This window comes from Engraulis encrasicolus, chromosome 9 (genome assembly GCF_034702125.1).
Source record: "Engraulis encrasicolus isolate BLACKSEA-1 chromosome 9, IST_EnEncr_1.0, whole genome shotgun sequence".
Taxonomy (NCBI): Eukaryota; Metazoa; Chordata; class Actinopteri; order Clupeiformes; family Engraulidae; genus Engraulis; species Engraulis encrasicolus.
Window position 1 is genome coordinate 46451310 of NC_085865.1, and position 20052 is coordinate 46471361.

Genomic DNA, 20052 nt, shown 5'->3' on the forward strand with positions numbered 1-20052 from the left:
GTCCAAACCGATAGCTCAGCGCTACCAATACTGTATGAGTTTTCGGGAGGGAGGTTTACTAACATTCTATACCAAGTATCACCCCAATAGTAATTGCTGTAAGGTGTCTGCTAATGCTGCATAACTTTTGGGTGATATTTGTATGTTCAGGCATAAAATATGGTAACAAACCCATGTCCCCACTAGAATGGCCAGGATCTCAAAAAGGGAAAACATATTGTGTCAAGGGTAGTGTGGTCAGTACAATGGAATATTGAAATCGGCAAGAATTTTCCTTCAATCTATAATATACAATGACGTGCGTATATTTTTGAAACCCCTACTGACTTTTTACTTGTTTGCACACTTGGCACACTTAACATTTTCAGATCACTCCACAAATGTAAACATTAAACAAGGATGATACAATTGCAGTTTCTCAGTTTTATTTGTTGAGAGAATAATGCTATATAACCTGCATGAGGCTGTGTGAAAAAGTAATTGCCCCCTGAACCCTATAACTTGTTGTACCACCCCCAGCAGCAACAATTTTAGTCAAGTGTTTACAAGAACTGACAAGCAGTCTTGCACATCGCTGTGGATTAATTTTTGCCCACTCTTCTTTGCACAACTGTTAACAGCTACAGTGGATGGATACCATGCATAAACACAAATTAATGGTTACAAATGGACATGGAAATTATCCTTCCTGATTTGTTTGTAAAGAGCCAAATGCATGCTTACTTCAATCATCTTTTCTGAACTCTTGGATCCACCATCGCTGTCTTCTTGGGGTCATTTTAGTGTGACAGCCACTCTTAGAAAAGTTCACCACTTTCATCATGCTTTCTCCATTTGTGCATAATGGCTCTCAGCATGGTTTGCAGATGCCCTAATGATTTAGAAATGTCTTTGTAACCTTTTACAGTCTGAGACATTTCAATTTTTTTTATAATCTGCTCCTGAATGTTGATGGATCACAGTGTGATGTAGTGGGTTTGATATGACCTACTACACATTGTCAAACAGGTTCTATTCAAATTATCTCTTGATTTGAAAGGCCTGGTAACAGCCAGACTTGGGCAGCTTTGAAATATAGTTCACTTGTCCAAAATAATATGATTAATCACATATACCTCTTCATTTAACAAGGGGGTATTACTTTTTCACACAGGCTCATGCAGGTTGTATGCCATTATTCTCTTAACAAATAGACTGAAACACTGCATTTTAGGTTTGCTTGGGTCATCCTTGTTTAATGTTAACATTTGATCTGACAATGTTTCGTGTGTCAAATGTGCAAAAAAAAAAAAGTTTTTAAAAAATCAGTAGGGGGGCAAAAACATATGCACAGCACTGTATCATTGTTGATGTTGTTGTAGATGTGTCCTACTGTTGTTGTATGGAATTGATTATGATATTGAATTGATAGATGCACTGTTCAGTGTGTGTAACCTTGAGCTGAACATGCTTGAAATTATGGGTTCAGGCCGAGACATTCACTTAAAATAATCAATTGAAACGAGGCCAGAGGTTGTTGCATGTTCATTTATTCTACATCACTACAAGCCTGATTATGATCGACTTTCAAATCTCTTTCAGACTTGGTCTGACAAAGAACATAATTACATTTCCCAAACGGCCTGGTTGACCCACCTCCCTTGGTTTGCCACTGGTTGTTAACTACCCGGCAAAGTGGGAGGAGTTACCGATTTTTCCAGAGCTCAGAAACTATATTTGTATTGCTCTTGGCCTGACTAGAAGCAACGCTGAAGGTGTTGTGTCACTAGGATGGCGCAGCCTGGCTACATCACTACAGAAACCTTGGATGCCAGAACTCAAGGATCTGGGAGATCTTCAGGAGGATCTTCACTCCTCAGTTTGTCCTTTCTGTAATGGAAATGCATAATATCGTTATATGTATTACAAACAGGTGTAGCTTCCACATGTACCATACCTTTCCTGAATGTTGCAGCTAATTTGTGGGGATTGCATCTTTTAAAGTAGCCTTCAAAGATCATGTCCATGAGGCCCTGTGCCACTGTCTATACACTGTGTATTGTGGATGCACCCGTTCAAAACAGATCTCAAGAGCTGAAGTATTTAGGCAAGTATTTTTGAACTTTGGCAATAATTCAATGATCTGATTATACAATAAACAAGCTTGCAACCAGGTAAATGAATGGATTAACAACTTTTGAAGGTCACATACAGAAAATACATTAAAGTTCACTTTAAAAAGGTGAGGCCAAAATAATTTCCTAAACCTACAGCATATATTACATGTCTATTAAATACTAAATATCCAATATACCGTATGTGGAAAGTGCCCTGATTATTTCAACTTTATTTTAATGGAAAATAAAACATTGTATTGAAGGATTCTCCTGACTGACTTTGACACCAGCATCACAGCTCTTGGGTATTGAGTTATACTTGAAAATGTGTTGCTTCTTACCTTACCACCTGTGTCACGGCTCTTGGCTCTCATCTTGTTGACCTGAGACTCAGCTATGTCAGCTCTCTCCTCAGCCTCATCCAGCTCATGCTGCAGTTTGCGGAACTTGGTCAAGGTGCCATTGGCCTGCTCCTCCTGAAAAAGACAATGAATGGCATGCTGTAACTGAAATTCTCCTTACAATATAGATTGCTGATATGGTTGCCATTGCTACATAATTGATGACTTACAGCCTCCTCTGCTGTTCTCTTGTAGGATTTGACCTTCAGCTGCAGCTTGTCAACCAGATCCTGAAGACGATGCAGATTCTTCTTGTCCTCCTCAGTCTGTAGAGAAAAAGGTAGGTCAAAACTTCTGGATCCTAAGTCAATGCAATGAAATGAAATAGAAAGACAAGCACATTTCCTCATAATTAGGGGTAGAGTGGTGGTCTTTAGTACCTGGTAGGTGAGCTCCTTGATGCGACGCTCATATTTACGGATCCCTTTAACAGAGTCACCAGCCTTACGTTGCTCCATCTCCACTTCAGATTCTAGCTCCCTCACCTGTGTAGAAATGTTTACAAACCATAAAAAGATGACGATTGGCATTTTGGCTAAGCACTGCCCCGATAGCAATTGTTGCTTAGTCAGTCAGCAACATGGTTCTCACCATTGAAATTAATGCAAATCAGGTTATTTTTGAGTCTTATTTTTTTAATATTAACACACTGAATACCGGCGGTATTTACGGAATTATGTCGTACACTCCCAGCATTCTAAACCATGAACGGCGTGGGTGGAAAACATTGGTGGGAAAGCCAATGCAAGTCAATTGTTGGGAAAGAATAAACGAAAGACAAGGACCTGTAGACTAGCGTTGTTCATGATCAACATGCTGAAAACATGTTGTGTTGCCGGCTGTTCAAATAATATGGCCAAACAGCCGTGGCTAAAGCATTGACTGTGTTCATTTAGGCTAGCCGATGTAGCATTTAAGTTAATGAGACATTCGGTTTGTTTCCCCCAAAAAAGGGGCGTAATGCACATTTACAAGCAAAGTACCCGCATGACTGTTCCTGCGTATCGCACCGAGCAATCAAAAGCATTTTTGCCTTCAAAACCTCATCGCAGCTTCTCGTGCACGGCCTGTCTCACAAATAATCTTTACACACTCGGAGCCGGTCACACACAGAAGACAAAACATAGCCCAAAACACGTCCCTAAAGGCGTTAAGTCCAATGTCAACGACAAAATCCATTAATCGGTTGCGTTAATGTCTCCGAAGAGCTGTGACATGCATGCATGCCACTGTTTACATACTATAGCAATGCTAGCTTGTCACTGACAGCAGCAGCAAGGTCCTGTAAGGGTAATAATAGGTAATAGGTAAGGGTAATAATCCAATCACAGTTGGGGCGCAATGTGTAGGATTTGACCAAGGGCATTATCCTCCAGAAAGTTACAGTATGTGCTCAGCCGGACTCGGTGTAAAAGTGTTGTTGAACATCCTGCCTCTGAAAAGCACCACAGAAAGAATGGGGGAGAAGGGAATAGGAATGGGGAGGTAGGCAAAAACTGAAGGTCTTTTAAATGTAACAAACTGCAGTCTCTCTGAAGACCTGATGGCTTCTACAAGGATAGACCTGAGCAGAGCGCGATGTTATGGGCTTGCGAAATGAACTGATTAACGTGATTCTGTGATTTGTGATTTGTGTGAAACATACACAGACGCTGACTGTAGCTTATTAGAAGCACTAAGTAAACAATATTTTAAAAAAAAAAATCTTGTGTTTAACAAGACGGCAGCATCGCTGCAAGAGAGGGGTAAGGGGTGCAGCAGTGACGTCACCAAAGCAGGGCTATAGTTACAGACAGGAGGCGATTATCAAAATTATTCTTGGGTTGGCACCGAGCTTAGTTTTGTGATTAAAATGTCCAGATGATGACACAAGCTTTTGACTGCTATCTATGTCTGTTCTACTTATCACAGAGCTCCCAAAATCACACATAATAAGCATTGGAGTAGAGAGTTATGAAAAATGCAAAAAAAAAACGTAATAAAGGTTTTTTTCCAATTTGGGAGCTAAGGCATGGGAAGTAAAAACGGGTTTTCCTGTGACTTGGGAGTCAATGTGTTAATGGCTTTCATTTGTGACAGGAAAGTGGAGACAGGAAATGAGTAGGGAGAGAGAAACGGGGAAGGATCGGCAAATTACCCGGGCCGGAATCAAACCTGGGTTGCTGACGCAGCAACCCAGTGCTCCACTGTCAGGCCACGGAAGGGCCTCTTTTCAGACAGATATGATATGCCTTTGATAAGTGGCCACATTTCAGAGAGTAGTGGACAGAAAGGATTGTTTGCAGCTGAAAACCACATACATGCCATAACTAGTAGTGTCAGAAATTGGTAAATACAGGGGAAGGCATCTCATTGAAAGACAATTTGACACGCACACACACACACGCACAAATAGCATTGTAACTTTTATGGACATAGTGGTATGATTATGAACTGTGCTTGTGTACTTTGGGAGTATCAACATGGAGCGTGGGGTGCTGTATAAACAAATGCTATTTTACTCCCTGACATCTCCCTGCCAGCAAGGTCATTCAATCCACACCCTGCACTTGTTTCAATCCACACCCTGCACTTTTCATTTAGGGCAGGCGCGGTTCTTGCATTGAGGCGTTGCTAGGCAACCGCCTTAGGCCCCCAGCTTAGTCTCCAGCTGTAGGGGCCCCCTCTGACCCCCTTTGCAAATTTCACATGGGCCTATAGCTGGTAATTGGGCCCCTTTGGACGGTAATTCACAGACTAATGGTGATTTTCATAAATAATGAATTTTGTATGTTTAAATTGGAAACAAGAACAACACAATGCATTACAAAAAATACAGATTCTGTGCACACCCTCTCTTTCGCGTTAAAATGGACTATTCCATCCTTGCGTGCCATGTGCGCCAGGCGAGTTCCTAAACATTCACACAACCACGTCTTCAGATAAGGAGGATAACTGTCAAGCGCCACACTCAACAAACTCTTCATGGTCAGTAACATCAAGCGGAGCACAAAAAATAGGAAGGCACAAGATGTTTGCAGACAGCGCTTGCTATGTTCAGTGTTGTTAGACTAAACGCAGCGTCACCACTTAAAAGAAACAATTAACACCCATAGAGGGCAACAGCCCTAACACCAGCAACCCCCTGATTTGTTTGACAATGCCATGAGAAGTTGAGCAAGAAAGGAAAGCAGGCAAGAAAGCAACTCGCGCATTGAGCGTGGAGTAGGTTGCTCGATACTTCGAATAGACTTCTCAGGCGCGCGAGCGCAGGGAGAGTGAAGGCTGTCTTTCTGTTTATCTTGTGCACGCACGACTTCAAAGGGTTTGTTCGGGCGACAGCTTGACAGAGAGCGCGTCTTTTGGTTTATGCAGTAAATGTCTCCTTGATTAGTTTTTGGAACTTAGGGTGTCTACAACGTCCACGAAGACAATATCCACGTGAAAACGCAAGCGCCTACAAACCGCTGTTCTGTCAGAAAAGAGTGTGCACCTGTCGCCTACTCTGTCAACTTCCCACAGCGACATTTAAAAGTCTACCATGAAATCCAACATAGCCTATAACATAGGCTATGAGAAGTGCAGGCAAGATGGCAACTCGCACATTGAGCGCGGAATTTGCTACTTCGATTACATGCCACGGGCACGCGAGCGAGGGGAGCGTGAACTGTGTTTCTGTTTAACCTGAATGCACGCGTGTCTCTTCTCAATCTGTTCAGGCAGGCTTGGGACAGGGCGACTGTTTGATAGAGAGCGCGCTTTTCGGTGTATTCAGTAAATATCTCCTTGATTAGTTTTGGAAAGTTGGAATGTCTAACATCCACGAAGACAAATTATCCACCTGAAAACGCCAAATGCCTGCAAACCGCTGTTCTGTCAGAAAAGAGTGTGCACCTGTCGCCTACTCTGTCTACTTCCCACAGCGACATTTAAAAGTCTCCCATGAAATCCAACATCCAACATATGAGAAGTGCAGGCAAGATGGCAACTCGCGCATTGAGCTCCGCGGAATTGGCTACTTCGATTAGATTTCACAGGCACGCGACCGGGGAACATGAAGGTTTTGTTTCTGTTTAACCTGACTGCACGCGTCTCTTCTCAATGGGTCTGTTCAGGCTTGGGTCAAGGCGACCGCTTGACAGAGAGCGCACTTTTCGGTTTATTTAGTAAATATCTCCTTGATTAGTTTTTGAAAGTTGGGATGTCTGTAACATCCACGAAGACAATATCCACCTGAAAACGCCAAATAGCCTACCTGCAAACCGCTGTTCTGTCAGAAAACTGTGTCCACCTGTCGCTTATCCTACGCTACTGTCTACTCCCCACAGCAGCATTTTAAAATCCTCCATGAAATCCCAAACCAACGTCACTTCAAATAGGTGAGAGCAAGCATGGACATATGAAATATCACTTCGGTGAGGGGGGAAAATCACTCTGCTCTCATATCAAAGTGAAAGTGGGATTACAGAAAATTTCACATTTCAGTTTGTTCAATTTTTGCATGAAAAGTTGCAAATATTCATTGAAATCTGTCCAGAAAGGGTTGTAGCCCAAGATTGCCTGTTTTTTTTTGTTTGTAATTATTTTTTTTAATGGAAAATCGTGATTTAAAAAAAAAATCGAAAAAGAGAGTTTATGTTAAAAAAAATGTGATATGAAATGGGCCGATGGGCTAAATTCGCCTTAGGCCCCCAAATTGCTTAGTCCGCCACTGATTGTGGGCTTCCTAAATGCAGAGAGTCTCACTATGAAGCCTCCAAACTTGTTGGGCATCTGCTATTGGATTTACATATCCCATTCATCTCTATGGAGAAGTTAGTTTGCATTGCCTGACTTAGCATAGTAATAATTTCTTTGATTGGTCAGTTGAAGATTTTAGGTTGTGGCTATCGGAAGGTCCATTCAAATACATTGAAATACCATATAGCAATAAACTCAATTCAGCACTCACCCTTGACTCCAACTTCTGAATCTGCTTCTTGCCACCCTTCATGGCGATTTGCTCAGCTTCATCCAGGCGGTGCTGCAGGTCCTTGATGGTTTGCTCCATGTTCTTCTTCATGCGCTCCAGGTGAGCACTGGTGTCCTGCTCCTTCTTCAGCTCCTCTGCCATCATAGCAGCATCAGTAATGGCCTTCTTGGCTTTCTCCTCAGCATTCCTGGACTCTCCTACAGCCTCCTCCACCTCATTCTGCAGCTGTGATGTATCACCCTCCAGCTTCTTCTTTTGATTTAAAAGGCTGGTGTTCTGTGTGAGAAATAATATTGATCATTATGTTTCTTCTTTTTCTTCTTATTTTTCTGTATTTCAGAACTATGATGACAGAGTATTAAAGTATAGCTAGTTTTATACCTGAGAGTGGAGCAACTGCACTCTTTCGCTGACATCAAGCAGCTCCTGTTCAGCCAGTTTCCTGCCTCTCTCAGTCTGCTCCACCAAGGATCTCAGCTCATCCAGTTCAGCCTGCAACAGATTGTTGCGTCTCTCCACAATGGCAATGTTCTCTTTGAGATCATCATTAGCACGTTGGGATTCATCCAGGTGCAGTTGAGAATCCTGTAAAGAATGGCGGTACACAGGTCAATTTGAAATATAAGTCAGACTTAAAATGCATCTGTTAAAAGTTCTAATGTCTTATTGTTATGAACCTTCAGATGCCCATGGAGACCCTTGAGTTGCTTTTGAGCCTCAGCTGCCTGCCTGTTGGCTTGGCTAAGCTGGATCTCCATCTCATTGAGGTCTCCCTCCATCTTCTTTTTCACTCTGAGAGCCTCATTCCTGCTGCGAGTCTCAGACTCCAGGGAGCTCTGCAGGGTGTCCACCACTCTCGACTGGTTCCTCTTTGCCTGCTCCATCTCCTCATCCTTCTCAGCAAGCTTACGTTCAATATCAGCTTTGACTTGATTGAACTCCAGCTGAGCTCTAAGGATCTTCCCCTCCTCATGCTCTAGGGAGCCCTATTGAAATGAAGGGGTAGAATTGTTACATTGCTACACTTTGTCATTGAGTTCACATCCTGGGATCTACAGTTATAATAAAAGTACAGCAGTTGTCCAATTTAAACTTGCATGTATGTACCTCTGCTTCCTCCAAAGCAGTCTGAATCTCAGATTTTTCTTGCTCAAGGGTCTTTCTGGATTTTTCAAGTTCATGGATGCTCTTTCCGGTCTCACCAAGTTGCTCAGTGAGATCAGAAATCTCCTCTGTAGAGAGAAAATGGTAATATTAATTGCTTGATGGACTGTAAGGGTGCGGTAATGTATAGACAAAAAAAAAGAAAAAATAATGTGAATTTTCAGAGACCTTGCAAGTTTTTGTTCTCCCTCTTCATAGTCTCCAAGTGATCCAGAGATTCTTCATATGAGTTCTTCAGTTTAAAGAGCTCAGTGCCAAGAGATCTGGCCTCTTTCTGGGAGCCCTCCAACTCAGTCTGGGACTCCTCGTATTTCTGCTTCCACTCAGCCAGGACCTGAGTTAAAATAGGATTGTTAGTTTCTGACAAGTGAATTCAAATTGTAATATAAAAAGTTGCTATTAAATATTTACCTTAAATGATACATGATCATATACAATAGAAAAAAAACATCTGAACCTTATCAAAGTTTCTTTGCTTCTTGTCCAGGGCAGCTGCAGCGGAATTGGACCGCTCCACATCTACCATGAGATCTTCAATCTCATTCTGCAGTCTATGCTTAGTTTTTTCCAGGGAGGAGCATTTGGCATTGACAGCTTCCACAGCTTCCTCTGCATCTTGCAGACGCTGAGCCAGCTTCTTCCTGGATAGCAGAAAAGTAGTGTCCAGTGTCAATCAGAATCAGGAGCCACTTAATACTTCTGTCTGTAACATAGTTTAGGTTTCGGGGACTCTTACTTGGAATCTTCCAACTCCTCAGTCCTCTGGATGGCATCAGTCTCGTACTTGGTTCTCCACTGAGCCACTTCAGAGTTAGCCTTGGAGAGACTGCGCTGCAGCTCAGCCTTGGCCTCCTGCTCCTCCTCATATTGCTCTCTTAGGAGATCAGAGTCATGGCGAGCAGACTGCACTGCATGGGCTAGGGCATTTTTAGCCTGAGATAATTATGATCGTATGAAACATGTTAATAGACCCATCGCAAGTGCCATTAAATTAATAACTAGAATGGGCACTCGGTAGAGCGCAAACCTTCGCCTACGCCACTTATTTTTTTCTGGCCATCTTCAGAGTGTGGGGCGTAACATTCTCCAAATTTTGGTGTTAGTTTCATTTAAATTGGACCGGAATATCGTAATATTACATATTTGGCCCAGTCTTGACCTCTTATTCAATTCCGCATGCACACGTTGTTCTGGCATATAGTGCTTGGCAAAGAAAAACGTTTTTGACCTTTTCGTGACCTTGACCTTGACCTTGACCTTTCCCAAAAAGTAATCGATTGTTCCTTGGGTCATGACCAATCATCCCAGTAAATTTCATAAAAATCGGCTGAATTTACGTTTTTGACCTTTTCGTGACCTTTGACCTTTGACCCAATCACTCCAAAAAAGTAATCGATTGTCCCTTGGGTGATGACCAATCATCCCAGTAAATTTCATATAAATCGGCTCAATGTACATTTTTTACCTTTTCGTGACCTTGACCTTTGACCTTTGACCCAATCACTCCCAAAAAGTAATCGATTGTTCCTTGGGTCATGACCAATCATCCCACTAAATTTCATCAAAATCGGCTCAGTTTTGTCTGAGTTATACGGAGTACAAACACAAATTTTGACCTTGACCTTTGACCTTTGACCCAATCACTCCCAAAAACTAATCGATTGTTCCTTGGGTCATGACCAATCATCCCACCAAATTTCATAAAAATTGGCTCAATGTACGTTTTTGACCTTTTCGTGACCTTGACCTTGACCTTTGACCCAATCACTCCCAAAAAGTAATCGATTGTTCCTCGGGTCATGACGAATCATCCCACTAAATTTCATAAAGATCGGCTCAGTTCTGTCTGAGTTATACGAAGTACATACAAACAAACAAACATATTAACAAATAAATAAATAAATAATAAATACACAGCGGTCAAAACATAACCTTCGCCGACTTTGTCTTGGCGAAGGTAACAAAGAAAAACTAATTTGATCAAACCTTGACTTCCTCCTCCAGTTGTCTCTTAAGGTCTTCAATCTGCTGGGTGTATGACTGCTTGCCTCTAGTTAGCTGAGAGACAAGAGAGTCTTTCTCCTCCATCTGCCGAGCCAGCTCACCTATTTGATAAATTATTAAGGTTGTCATTTTTAATATTTACGAGTAAAGAGTCATCAAAATACATCATCTTATGACTACATATTCAGTAGAATGAATTTACCATTTTCAGTTTGAAGTTTAGCTTTTTGCATGGTGAAGTCATTGATGCTGCGTTGGCCTTCTTCAAACTTGGTTCTGTATTCAGTCATCTGATCCTCCAAAGTCCTGCACATCTTCTCCAAGTTTGCCTTGAATTGTAATTGTAATAATAAAACATTAACATTTTATTTGATTGGAGTCTTTGGGAAAATGGATGACCGTTAGACAACCATCCTGACAACATTCATGATTCGTGAAATGAAGGGCCTGAATTTTCACTGCTGTACTGCATTTCCATGAATGATAAATGGGAACCATAATTCTCTTTCATAGATTGATCTGAATGTTATTAACAATTTAAGTTTTAACTTTTTACCTTGTTCTTAGCAACTTGCTCCATGTTGGAAACAACATCATCCAGCTCCAGGCGGAGTTCACTTTTCTCCTTCTCAAGCTTCTGTTTCACTCTCTGAAGGTTATCAATCTGCTCACCAAGGTCAGCTACGCTATCGGCGTGCTTCTTCCTCAGTGTGGAAGCAGTTGCCTCATGTTGCAGAGTTGACTCTTCAAGGTCTCTGCGCAGCTTTTGGAACTCAGCCTCCCTCTTCTTGTTCATTTCAAGCTGGGCTGCAGTGGCACCTCCAGCCTCCTCCAGTCTCTCACTGATCTCCTCCAGCTCTCTGGCCAGGTCAGCTCGCTGCTTCTCCACTTTGGCTCGGGCAGCTCGCTCAGCTTCCAGCTCTTCCTCAAGCTCCTCAATGCGGGCCTAAACAAGAGATATCACAGTGTAACTTTTCTGAAACTTAAAAAGACTTATTTTACAACTTTTAGAGTTTTTAGTTGTTGTTTTTTCCCTTACCTGAAGTTCCTTCAGTTTCTTCTGGAGCTGGGCTGCCATGGCTTGCTCATCTTCAATCTTGCTATTAAGCTGACTGATCTCAAAGTCTTTCCTATTGTGTAGAAAACAATTGATAATTAAAGATGAACATATCATCACCTTTTACTCTTAAATCTGTTTTAAACTCACTTTTTGAGCCTTTCTTCCATCTGCTGTTTGTCATTCTCTAGATCCATTACATTCTCCTGGGACAACTTTAAGTCACCCTCAAGCTTTCTCTTAGCTCTCTCAAGATCCATCCTTAGTTTCTTCTCCTGTTCCAATGATCCTTCAAGCTTTAATGAGAGAAAGTAATTTCTATGTAAATGTCCCAATTCACCAAATATTTTGAATACTCAGTCAACCTTTAATATTTTGAAGACTAATACTACATTTTTATGGTTGCCTACATCATCAACTTGCTGCTCCAGCTTGGTTTTGGCCTTGGTCAGAGTGTTGACTTTGTCCTCCTCACTCTGAAGGTCATCCAGCGTTTGCTGGTGAGCCTCTTGAAGAGCTTTCTTCTCCTTGGTCAGCTTGGCAATGATTTCATCAAGAGCTGCCATCTCCTCAGTCAGGTTTTTAACCTAAAAGGAACACAGGTATCATTCTGTCCTATAATAATCAGGGTTCTAGCTAGGATGAAATTATAGCGTATCGGTCGAGGGAGCGAAGCGACCGAGAGGGGGGGTTGGTGCGGAAGGGGGGTTTCCCCCCATCCGCGGTGCGGAGTTTTTGACATTTTAAGGTAAAAATAGGCCATTCTAGGGGTACCTAAAAGGTAAATTATCAGTGTTGGGTTGCAGTAATGTAACTACTTTTTTTCTGATAAAAGTAGTGTAGGCCTAACGAGTTACTACTAAAAAGTTGGTAACTAAACACCGTTGTCTGTGAACTTTTGCGATTGGAGAGGTAAATATGACTCTCTCGGGCGCATATGCGCAAATAGAGATCTATTAAGAGGAAGAGAGAGGTGTGTCGCGGTGTCCCCTCCTTCTCACAGTTGCACTAGTTTTGCAAACGTTGAGGAGCACTGTGAACCGTGTGTGCATTTAATAATAGGGCATATCAATGTCCGAGTGATCCGATTCCGAGACAAGTGCAGTTTGACACATTTTCCGAGCTCGCGCTATTGTACAGCTTGCGCGTCCTAAAACCACAGGACTGGTGCCGGGTGCCTTTCGCATGCAATTAGCCTAGCCACAGAAGACGCTCCTTTTGCTACGAATGCGGGTTTTTTTTTTGTAGTCACGCTATGTCAACCGGCAAGCTTAGAAAAAAGTGCCTCTCACCGTTACGGAGATGTCACGTCTTCTCCCACCTACTTTGTCCTCTTTCGAATAGTGTCAACTCCCAATGTCAGCGCTTAGCGCCCAATGTCTCCTGATTTGTTTGTATGGTAACAAGTAACGAACCCAGCACTACTGCTGACACTGCTAACAGGTTGGCAACTACGCTTTGGAGAAACAAGGATGCGATGCTACACGTGCATTTGTTGTTGTTTCATACGCTTGTCTCAGAGATTAATAAAAGCCGTAAAAACCCCGCGACAAATAAAAATAGTAGGTTGGTAGTAGTAGTAGAGTGCTATATTGTCATTTAAATACAGTGAGTATGACATGTGTCAGGTTTGGCAGAAGGGCGATGTGGCATTGATCTGGCTGTAGCCTACATAATACAGACAAAATGCCGTTACGCTGTATTGAAAATAAGCGTAACGGTCCAAAATAAGCGTCACGGTCCAAAATTATAGCGTAACGGGCCGTCACGCACTTTTGCGCTAGCTAGAACCCTGATGGTGTTATAAATTAAACCTGTATTCTAGTCCAGGAAGTAGACCTCAGTGAAAAGTATCAATATAATAGTTTTCTCTGTGTATTAGCATGACTTAAACTTATTCTGACCTTGTTCTCAGTAGCATGTTTCTCCTTTTCCACTTTAGCCAGTGTGAGCTCCAAGTCATCAATGTCTTTCTTGAGCTCAGAGCACTCATCCTCTAACTTCCTCTTCTTAGCAGTCAACTCTGAATTCATCTCCTCCTCATCTTCAAGTCTCTCAGTCAACTCTTTGGCTTTGGCCTCAAGTTGAATCTTATTCTTGATTAAACCCTCACATCGCTCTTCAGCATCACAGAGACTGTCTTGTTCCTGTAAAAGTAAGTTATATTTGACTTTTTTTCATGTGAAGAACATGCTGAAGAAGATTGCATTTACAAATGTACGGTGGGGTATGAGGTCATGAGCTACCTTGCATAACTGATAACCCTACTTACAGTTTGAACTTGAAGCTGTAGGTCATTCTTCTCTTGGACAATTGAAACCATTTTCTCTTCAAGCTCTTTTCTCCGGGCCTCAGATTTAGCATAGGCCTCCTTCAGTTTAATGAATTCTTCCTTCATGTTGGCCATCTCCTTCTCAGCCTCAGCTGATTTCAGCAGGGGCTTGATCTTGAAGTACATCTTCATCCAGGGCCAATTCTTGACACCCATGAATGCACGGACGTTCCACTGGATCACCAGCAGTGCGTCTCTGTGTTGATATTAAGTTAAAGCACAAAAAGGTGTGTGTTTTCTTCTTCTAAGCTTATATTTTGTTGACTAGAAGTGCTTAACTATATTTTCCAACTGGGAGGATACCTATTTTAAGTTATGCATCATTGGAATGGGTGACTATAGTTTTAAAAGCTAGCATTATGAAAAAGCTTTAAATTATGCTTTTTGCTGTGAAATTATTGTTGGTAATGCAGGCAATAGTGAAAGTATCACTGATGATGTATGCAATTGAAACAACATTTAATCATGATAAATTACCCTACACTTTCAATAAATAGTCAACAATAATCCTAATTCATAGTGTCTTTACCTGCGCTCAACAATCTTCTGGAATTCAATTCTCGCCAGAAGACCTCTACATCTTGATTGAATACCAGTGATGATGAGAGCAAGACGATCGTCTCTCATCTCTTCAAGAACTCCCAGCAGACCAGCCTTGAAGAACACCTGACACATATCAAACATGGAACAGATTGCCATCTCTTGTGACTCTCAGCTCTCAAAAGGTGTGCAGATGTGCGTAACAGGCACAGTCTGTTTCAGAGAGCAAATCAACATGTCAGCGAAAATCTTCATTTACCTTTGTATGTCCCAGCTTGTACTGTTCATGGTCTATATCCAAGGAACCCAGCAGTTTTTCTGCCGCCTTTTTGTTGTCCATAAACTGTCCCTCGGGGATGGCATTTGGATTGAGGATACGGTATCTAAAATTCAGCAGAAATAATTGTATTTTAATGATTTGTGTTGTTTCTTTGATAATGGGGGCTAACTAATTTACATTTATCCCACCTCTGTTTAAAATCTCCATACAGTATCCTGTTGGGGAAGCCCTTTCTGCAGATTCTGATGCCTTCCAGCACACCATTACAGCGCAGCTGGTGCATGACTAATGGATTCTCCATGGCCCCAGGAGTCTTGGACTCGTTGGGGATGATGCAGCGCACAAAGTGGGGGTGAGTTGATCTCAGGTTGGTCATCAGCTTGTTCAGGTTCTCCTGTAGTAAAATATTTATTTAGCATATAGGCATGGTTTCGAGTACAAGTGGCAACTATGAGTAGTGTGCTTAGAAATAAATACTAACTCTGTGCAGGGCTGACACAGTCTGGAAAGAAGATCCTTTCTTCTTCTTACCACCACCTTCCTTGCTCTCTGCAGCTGTGAAAGTAGTGCAGATCATAGTTTGACAAGCTTGGCACTATTTTAGACACAGTTAAATGGACATCATTATTAATTTGGACAGTACAAATGCAAGTATGTTTGTGTAACCTATGGTGGGTTTCCCAGCCACTTCATTCCAAGCCCTCCTTCCCCTAGAGGTCGCTGCCCCAAAAGCCCTTCTCTCACAGTCACCAAGGACTTCCCCCTGTATTTAACCCGGAACTCATCCACCCTTGTTTACTCTTGTTCCAGTCTTGCCAGGTATCAGACGTATAGAGAAAAGTGCACAGATACTTCTGAACAAAGCTTTGGTTTTCTATTTAGGCTGAAAACAAGCAATAGGCCGCTTAGTTAATTTACACATTGTGAGTTTAAGTCGTTTGCTAAGCTACAACACTCGGACATTTTCCTCTTCCAAGGTTTATCCGGATCCGTGAGCCTCGCAGATCAACTTCTCACGTGTGGAGATTCAACGACAGGGACGCCGCTTCAAATCTCAAGTCAAATCTCAGTTACAGTAGGCGATCTGGGCATTGATAGCTACTGAGATAGTTTAGATGTGCCTTTGATTTGAGCTTTAAAGGAACAGTCCACCCTTTTTTGATTTTCAGGTATTTGCAGTATTTCCAAGCATTATTCATGAATGTGCATATAATTTTCTTCTCAGTTTTTTCAGTACTTAGATTTATTGAATCAGAGTTATTAGCATACCTTAGCATAATCACTGGAAGTGAATGGGAGCATTAGCATCAAGCCACAGGTGATCACAGGACAGAATTAAATAGATGTTTTGCACTCTGGTGAATTTTACATTAATTTTTAAGTACTTTATAAGTAAATTTGATGATGTTTTGTTTGCCCCCATAGACTTGCATTGCTACGATTAATTTGGCTATACTGTTAAACTAGGCAATGGACACACATAGACGAAAATTATGCGCACATTCATGAATAATGCTGGGAAATACTGCAAATATGTGAAAATCAAAAAAGGGTGTACCGTTCCTTTAAGCTCCTTTATGTGTGCATATCTTATTTGCATTCCTCTGTCTCTCTCTCCCTTTGTTAGCTTAGACTCCACTATTGCTAGCCCATCTTCTGGTCTTGTTTACTAAACACCGCGAGTTCCATGCCGAACAATCTGAGCGGTTTCAAACATTGTATCAATACATATCAGCGGTTGGGACGCTCCGAATGTACTCATTTGTTTATTACACAAACCGTGCACAGCGTCTTTGCTACTGCCCCGGCTATGCCCATCGTAGCCTTATGCTAGCCAGCCAAGGCACCACACCACACACCAGTATCAGCTGCTAGCCCCGGCAACGTGAGCTGCCTCCTTACGCTGACACACACATACACTGTCTCACATCCTTTCTCTCTCTCTCATTCTCTTCTTCTTTCTTCCCCTCTCCTACTCTCTCTTTGAGAGCTCAGAATTCAGATAGCTCGGGGCTCGAGAGACTCTAGCTAAGCTAGCCCATTTTTTCATCTTACCGGTTCTCTGCTCACTAGAGACTTGGCACACATAGCCACAGAGCTATCTCTCTCTCTCTCTCTCGTTCCCTACAATCCTCTCTCCTTCTACCCCAGGAGTATTTAACCCCTTAGCGCAGCACTATGTCTCTCTGTAATGTCAAAGCAATGTTGTTATGATGTAGTTATGCATTTTCAGCGAGTGAATAGGGTCGCCGGCGACCCCAGCTGCAGTAAGAGGCTACGATTGTAGAAACCCCAGGACATATCTGTACTCATCGGTACCCTTTCAGTGTAAAACCACCACTGGGCTAATTCCCCAGATATCCATTACACTGTTGTCTTGAATTCTCAGTGAGCTACCTAAGAGCTACGGCTAACGCCAAAACTAGCCAGCACTGTTTAAACTTCCCCATATCTGAGCCGCCACCTTGCCGCAACAAGTGCCTCTCACTCACTGCCAAAGATTTTCTTAATTAGAGAAAGATATCATAAACTCCGCCTACCCAATGCAAAGAAGTGTGCTCAAATTCGCTCTCCTAAGAGGGCGTGGTCCCCTCCTTCTTCTCTTTTTGTGGTGTTTGGAGGCGGCTTGTACAAGAAGTGCGCTACCGTCGTCTACAGTGCTAAGGGAACTCTTCACCGAAGGTCTCCTATAGGGGTGTTCACCTGGCATCATATGGATCCCGGAAAAGTATGAAGTACCTGAAGTATCTTCCTAATAGATTATCTTTGTCGCTACTCTTTCTCTTCTTCTCTCTCTCCCTCTCCTTCTTCCTCACTCACAATTGTCTGCATTAGTTACAGAACTCCCAATACATTGTTTTGTGCCCTTTCGGGACTGAGAGCCTATCCGCGATTATGCCATTCGCTAAGTAGCCCTTCATTGTTTGGTTTTCTGCACCTGATGCTACCTTTGTTAGCATTGCTATACTCCATGTGAACGACGCCATCTTTTGTCTCGTGGCAACGAGACCAAAGAAGGTGGATCTAAGAAGAAGCGTCATTTTGTTTCTTTTCCGGTATCCACTTTATGTCGGGTGAACGCCCCTTTAGGAGACCTTCGGTTAGGAGACCTTCGGAGTCCTGAGGTTTAGAATCAATGAAGTTCCCTTAGCTCTGTAGATGGCGGTAGCGCACGTCTTGCGCAAACACCTCAAAAAGAGAAGAAGAAGTAGGGGACAACCAGTGGTGTAGTCTACTTTTTTATGGTGGGTATACTGTATATTTGAGCACTTTTTGAAGTGGGTATACTGTATATATTTGTGCTATTCAAAACAATGGATCAATCAATTTTAAGTGGGTATACTGAAATCCCTGAAATTTAGAAGTGGGTATACTCCATATACCCGCGTTCTACGTAGACTACACCACTGGGGACAACGCCCCCTTAGGAGACCCAACTTGAGCACAAACTTTTGCATTGAGTGCGTGTGTTTTGCATTATCTTGGTTTGATTCAGTATTTTTGACGAGACTAGCCCTTTGTCTGCCACAGGCACACACACACACACACACCCACAACACGTTTCCCTTTCGTTTACAATTCCCCCCTTTATTTCTTTCTTGTTTTTCTACTTATGCCTTATAATTGTGTGCTAATCCATTGATCCGACTTTGAATGTAGCCTACTGCTTTATTGGATTATCTAGTAGTTAATAAAAGCTAATATTTTGATCGTATGTTATTGTTATCGCGTGTTTTGTCCGTTAGGAACCAACTTACTTGAATTAAATTGCCTTCAACCGAGCTTTGTGGCTGTGTGTGTTTTGACTGACATAGTAAAACAGGAATTACTGCTCTTCTGTGTGCAGCCAAGTACATACGTGTACAAAGATCATATAGAATTACATATTGATCTTGGGCTTTTGCAATTTGCTGTGGAATACTGATCTACACCTATTTATGAGCTTTTGTCAGATTGTAACTCTTGTACTGTATATATATTCTTTTACCTGCATATGTTGTTTTTATTATTATCTATGTAACTGTCAATATGCAGAGCCGATGACCCCTTCATCATTTCACTACATGTAAAATGTATGTGACAAAAATCACTTGACTTGAATTAATGGAGAAATAACTTACCAGAATCAGCCCCAGCATATCCAGCAAACAGGTTAGCCAAAATCTTAACAGTTGACTTCTGGTAGAGACCAACCACAGTCTCATTGAGGGGGTCCTTGTTCTTCACCAGCCAGTTTCCAATGTTGTAGTCAACAGTGCCAGCATAGTGAACCAGGGAAAAATGAGCCTCTGGTCTCCCCTTGACAATTCTTGGCTTCTGGAAGCAGGCATTTTTGCCCAAGTGGTTGTCATAAAGCTTGGCTTTAAATGTGGCATCACTGGCCTTGGGGAACATGCACTCCTCTTCAAGGATGGACATGATACCCATGGGCTAAAATACAAAAACAGCAAGACATTTTACTCCCTATGGTCTGCAATCTAATGAACTCCTTTGTGCAGAACTTGTGTTTTAATCTTATTGTCAAATGGTAATGACCAAGTCTTAATCTGTTACACAAGACTCGCTGTGACGTCATAGCAATGTTGTTATGATGTAGTTGAGCTTTTTCAGTGAATGGGCCACATGTGAACCATCTACACATAGGGACTACAAATTCAATAAATCAAGTGCTTACTTTTTCAATGAGTTCAATGCAGGCAGCCAAGTCCATGCCAAAGTCAATGAATGTCCACTCGATTCCCTCCTTCTTGTACTCCTCTTGTTCCAGCACAAACATGTGGTGGTTGAAGAACTGCTGCAGCTTCTCATTAGTGAAGTTGATGCACAGTTGCTCAAAAGTGTTGAACTGAAAGAAGTTTAAGAGTCATCTTCATCTTTACTGTGTTTGTGTAGCCGGGTACAGCATTTAAAAAAAAAAAAAATATATATATATATATATATATATATATATATATATATATATATATATATATATATATATATATATATATATATATATCATCAAAACTTACATCAAAGATCTCAAATCCAGCAATATCCAGCACACCAATGAAGTACTGACGAGGTTGTTTGGTGTCCAATTGTTGGTTGATTCTCACCACCATCCACAAGAACATCTTTTCATACACTGACTTGGACAGTGCACCAATAGAGTAGTACACCTAAGATAATAATTGAAGACATGAATAACTATAGTAAAAGAAAACATGACCATATACAGTAGCCT

The 20052-nt window shown here is 41.8% G+C and overlaps 1 protein-coding gene and 1 long non-coding RNA gene across 13 annotated transcripts in view; one reads left to right on the forward strand and one right to left on the reverse strand.

Moving 5' to 3' along the window:
- LOC134455906 (uncharacterized) overlaps positions 1–20052 on the forward strand; it is a 212239-nt gene that overhangs the window by 68962 nt on the left and 123225 nt on the right. For 9 of the 10 annotated variants that reach the window (XR_010036193.1, XR_010036192.1, XR_010036194.1 and 6 more), the window contains one exon: positions 15037–15177. This is a non-coding gene — a long non-coding RNA (uncharacterized LOC134455906). Of the gene's footprint in view, positions 1–2689; positions 2778–15036; positions 15178–20052 lie in introns of those variants that run through there. The other variant, XR_010036198.1, reaches the window with a different exon arrangement.
- LOC134455889 (myosin-7-like) overlaps positions 846–20052 on the reverse strand; it is a 33475-nt gene continuing 14268 nt past the window's right edge. For 2 of the 3 annotated variants that reach the window (XM_063207244.1, XM_063207243.1), the window contains 25 exons: positions 19838–19987; positions 19501–19671; positions 18947–19256; positions 15307–15380; positions 15014–15219; positions 14805–14928; positions 14535–14671; positions 13946–14201; positions 13578–13820; positions 12084–12260; positions 11824–11969; positions 11656–11746; positions 11173–11562; positions 10819–10945; positions 10599–10717; positions 9349–9545; positions 9070–9253; positions 8781–8946; positions 8556–8680; positions 8126–8434; positions 7830–8033; positions 7428–7724; positions 2668–2982; positions 2438–2572; positions 846–1869 (listed from right to left, as the gene is read on the reverse strand). In XM_063207244.1, coding sequence (XP_063063314.1) covers positions 1849–1869; positions 2438–2572; positions 2668–2982; positions 7428–7724; positions 7830–8033; positions 8126–8434; positions 8556–8680; positions 8781–8946; positions 9070–9253; positions 9349–9545; positions 10599–10717; positions 10819–10945; positions 11173–11562; positions 11656–11746; positions 11824–11969; positions 12084–12260; positions 13578–13820; positions 13946–14201; positions 14535–14671; positions 14805–14928; positions 15014–15219; positions 15307–15380; positions 18947–19256; positions 19501–19671; positions 19838–19987 — 4674 coding nt within the window. In that variant the 3' untranslated portion in view covers positions 846–1848. The remainder of the gene's footprint in view (positions 1870–2437; positions 2573–2667; positions 2983–7427; positions 7725–7829; positions 8034–8125; positions 8435–8555; positions 8681–8780; positions 8947–9069; positions 9254–9348; positions 9546–10598; positions 10718–10818; positions 10946–11172; positions 11563–11655; positions 11747–11823; positions 11970–12083; positions 12261–13577; positions 13821–13945; positions 14202–14534; positions 14672–14804; positions 14929–15013; positions 15220–15306; positions 15381–18946; positions 19257–19500; positions 19672–19837; positions 19988–20052) is intronic. The other variant, XM_063207245.1, reaches the window with a different exon arrangement.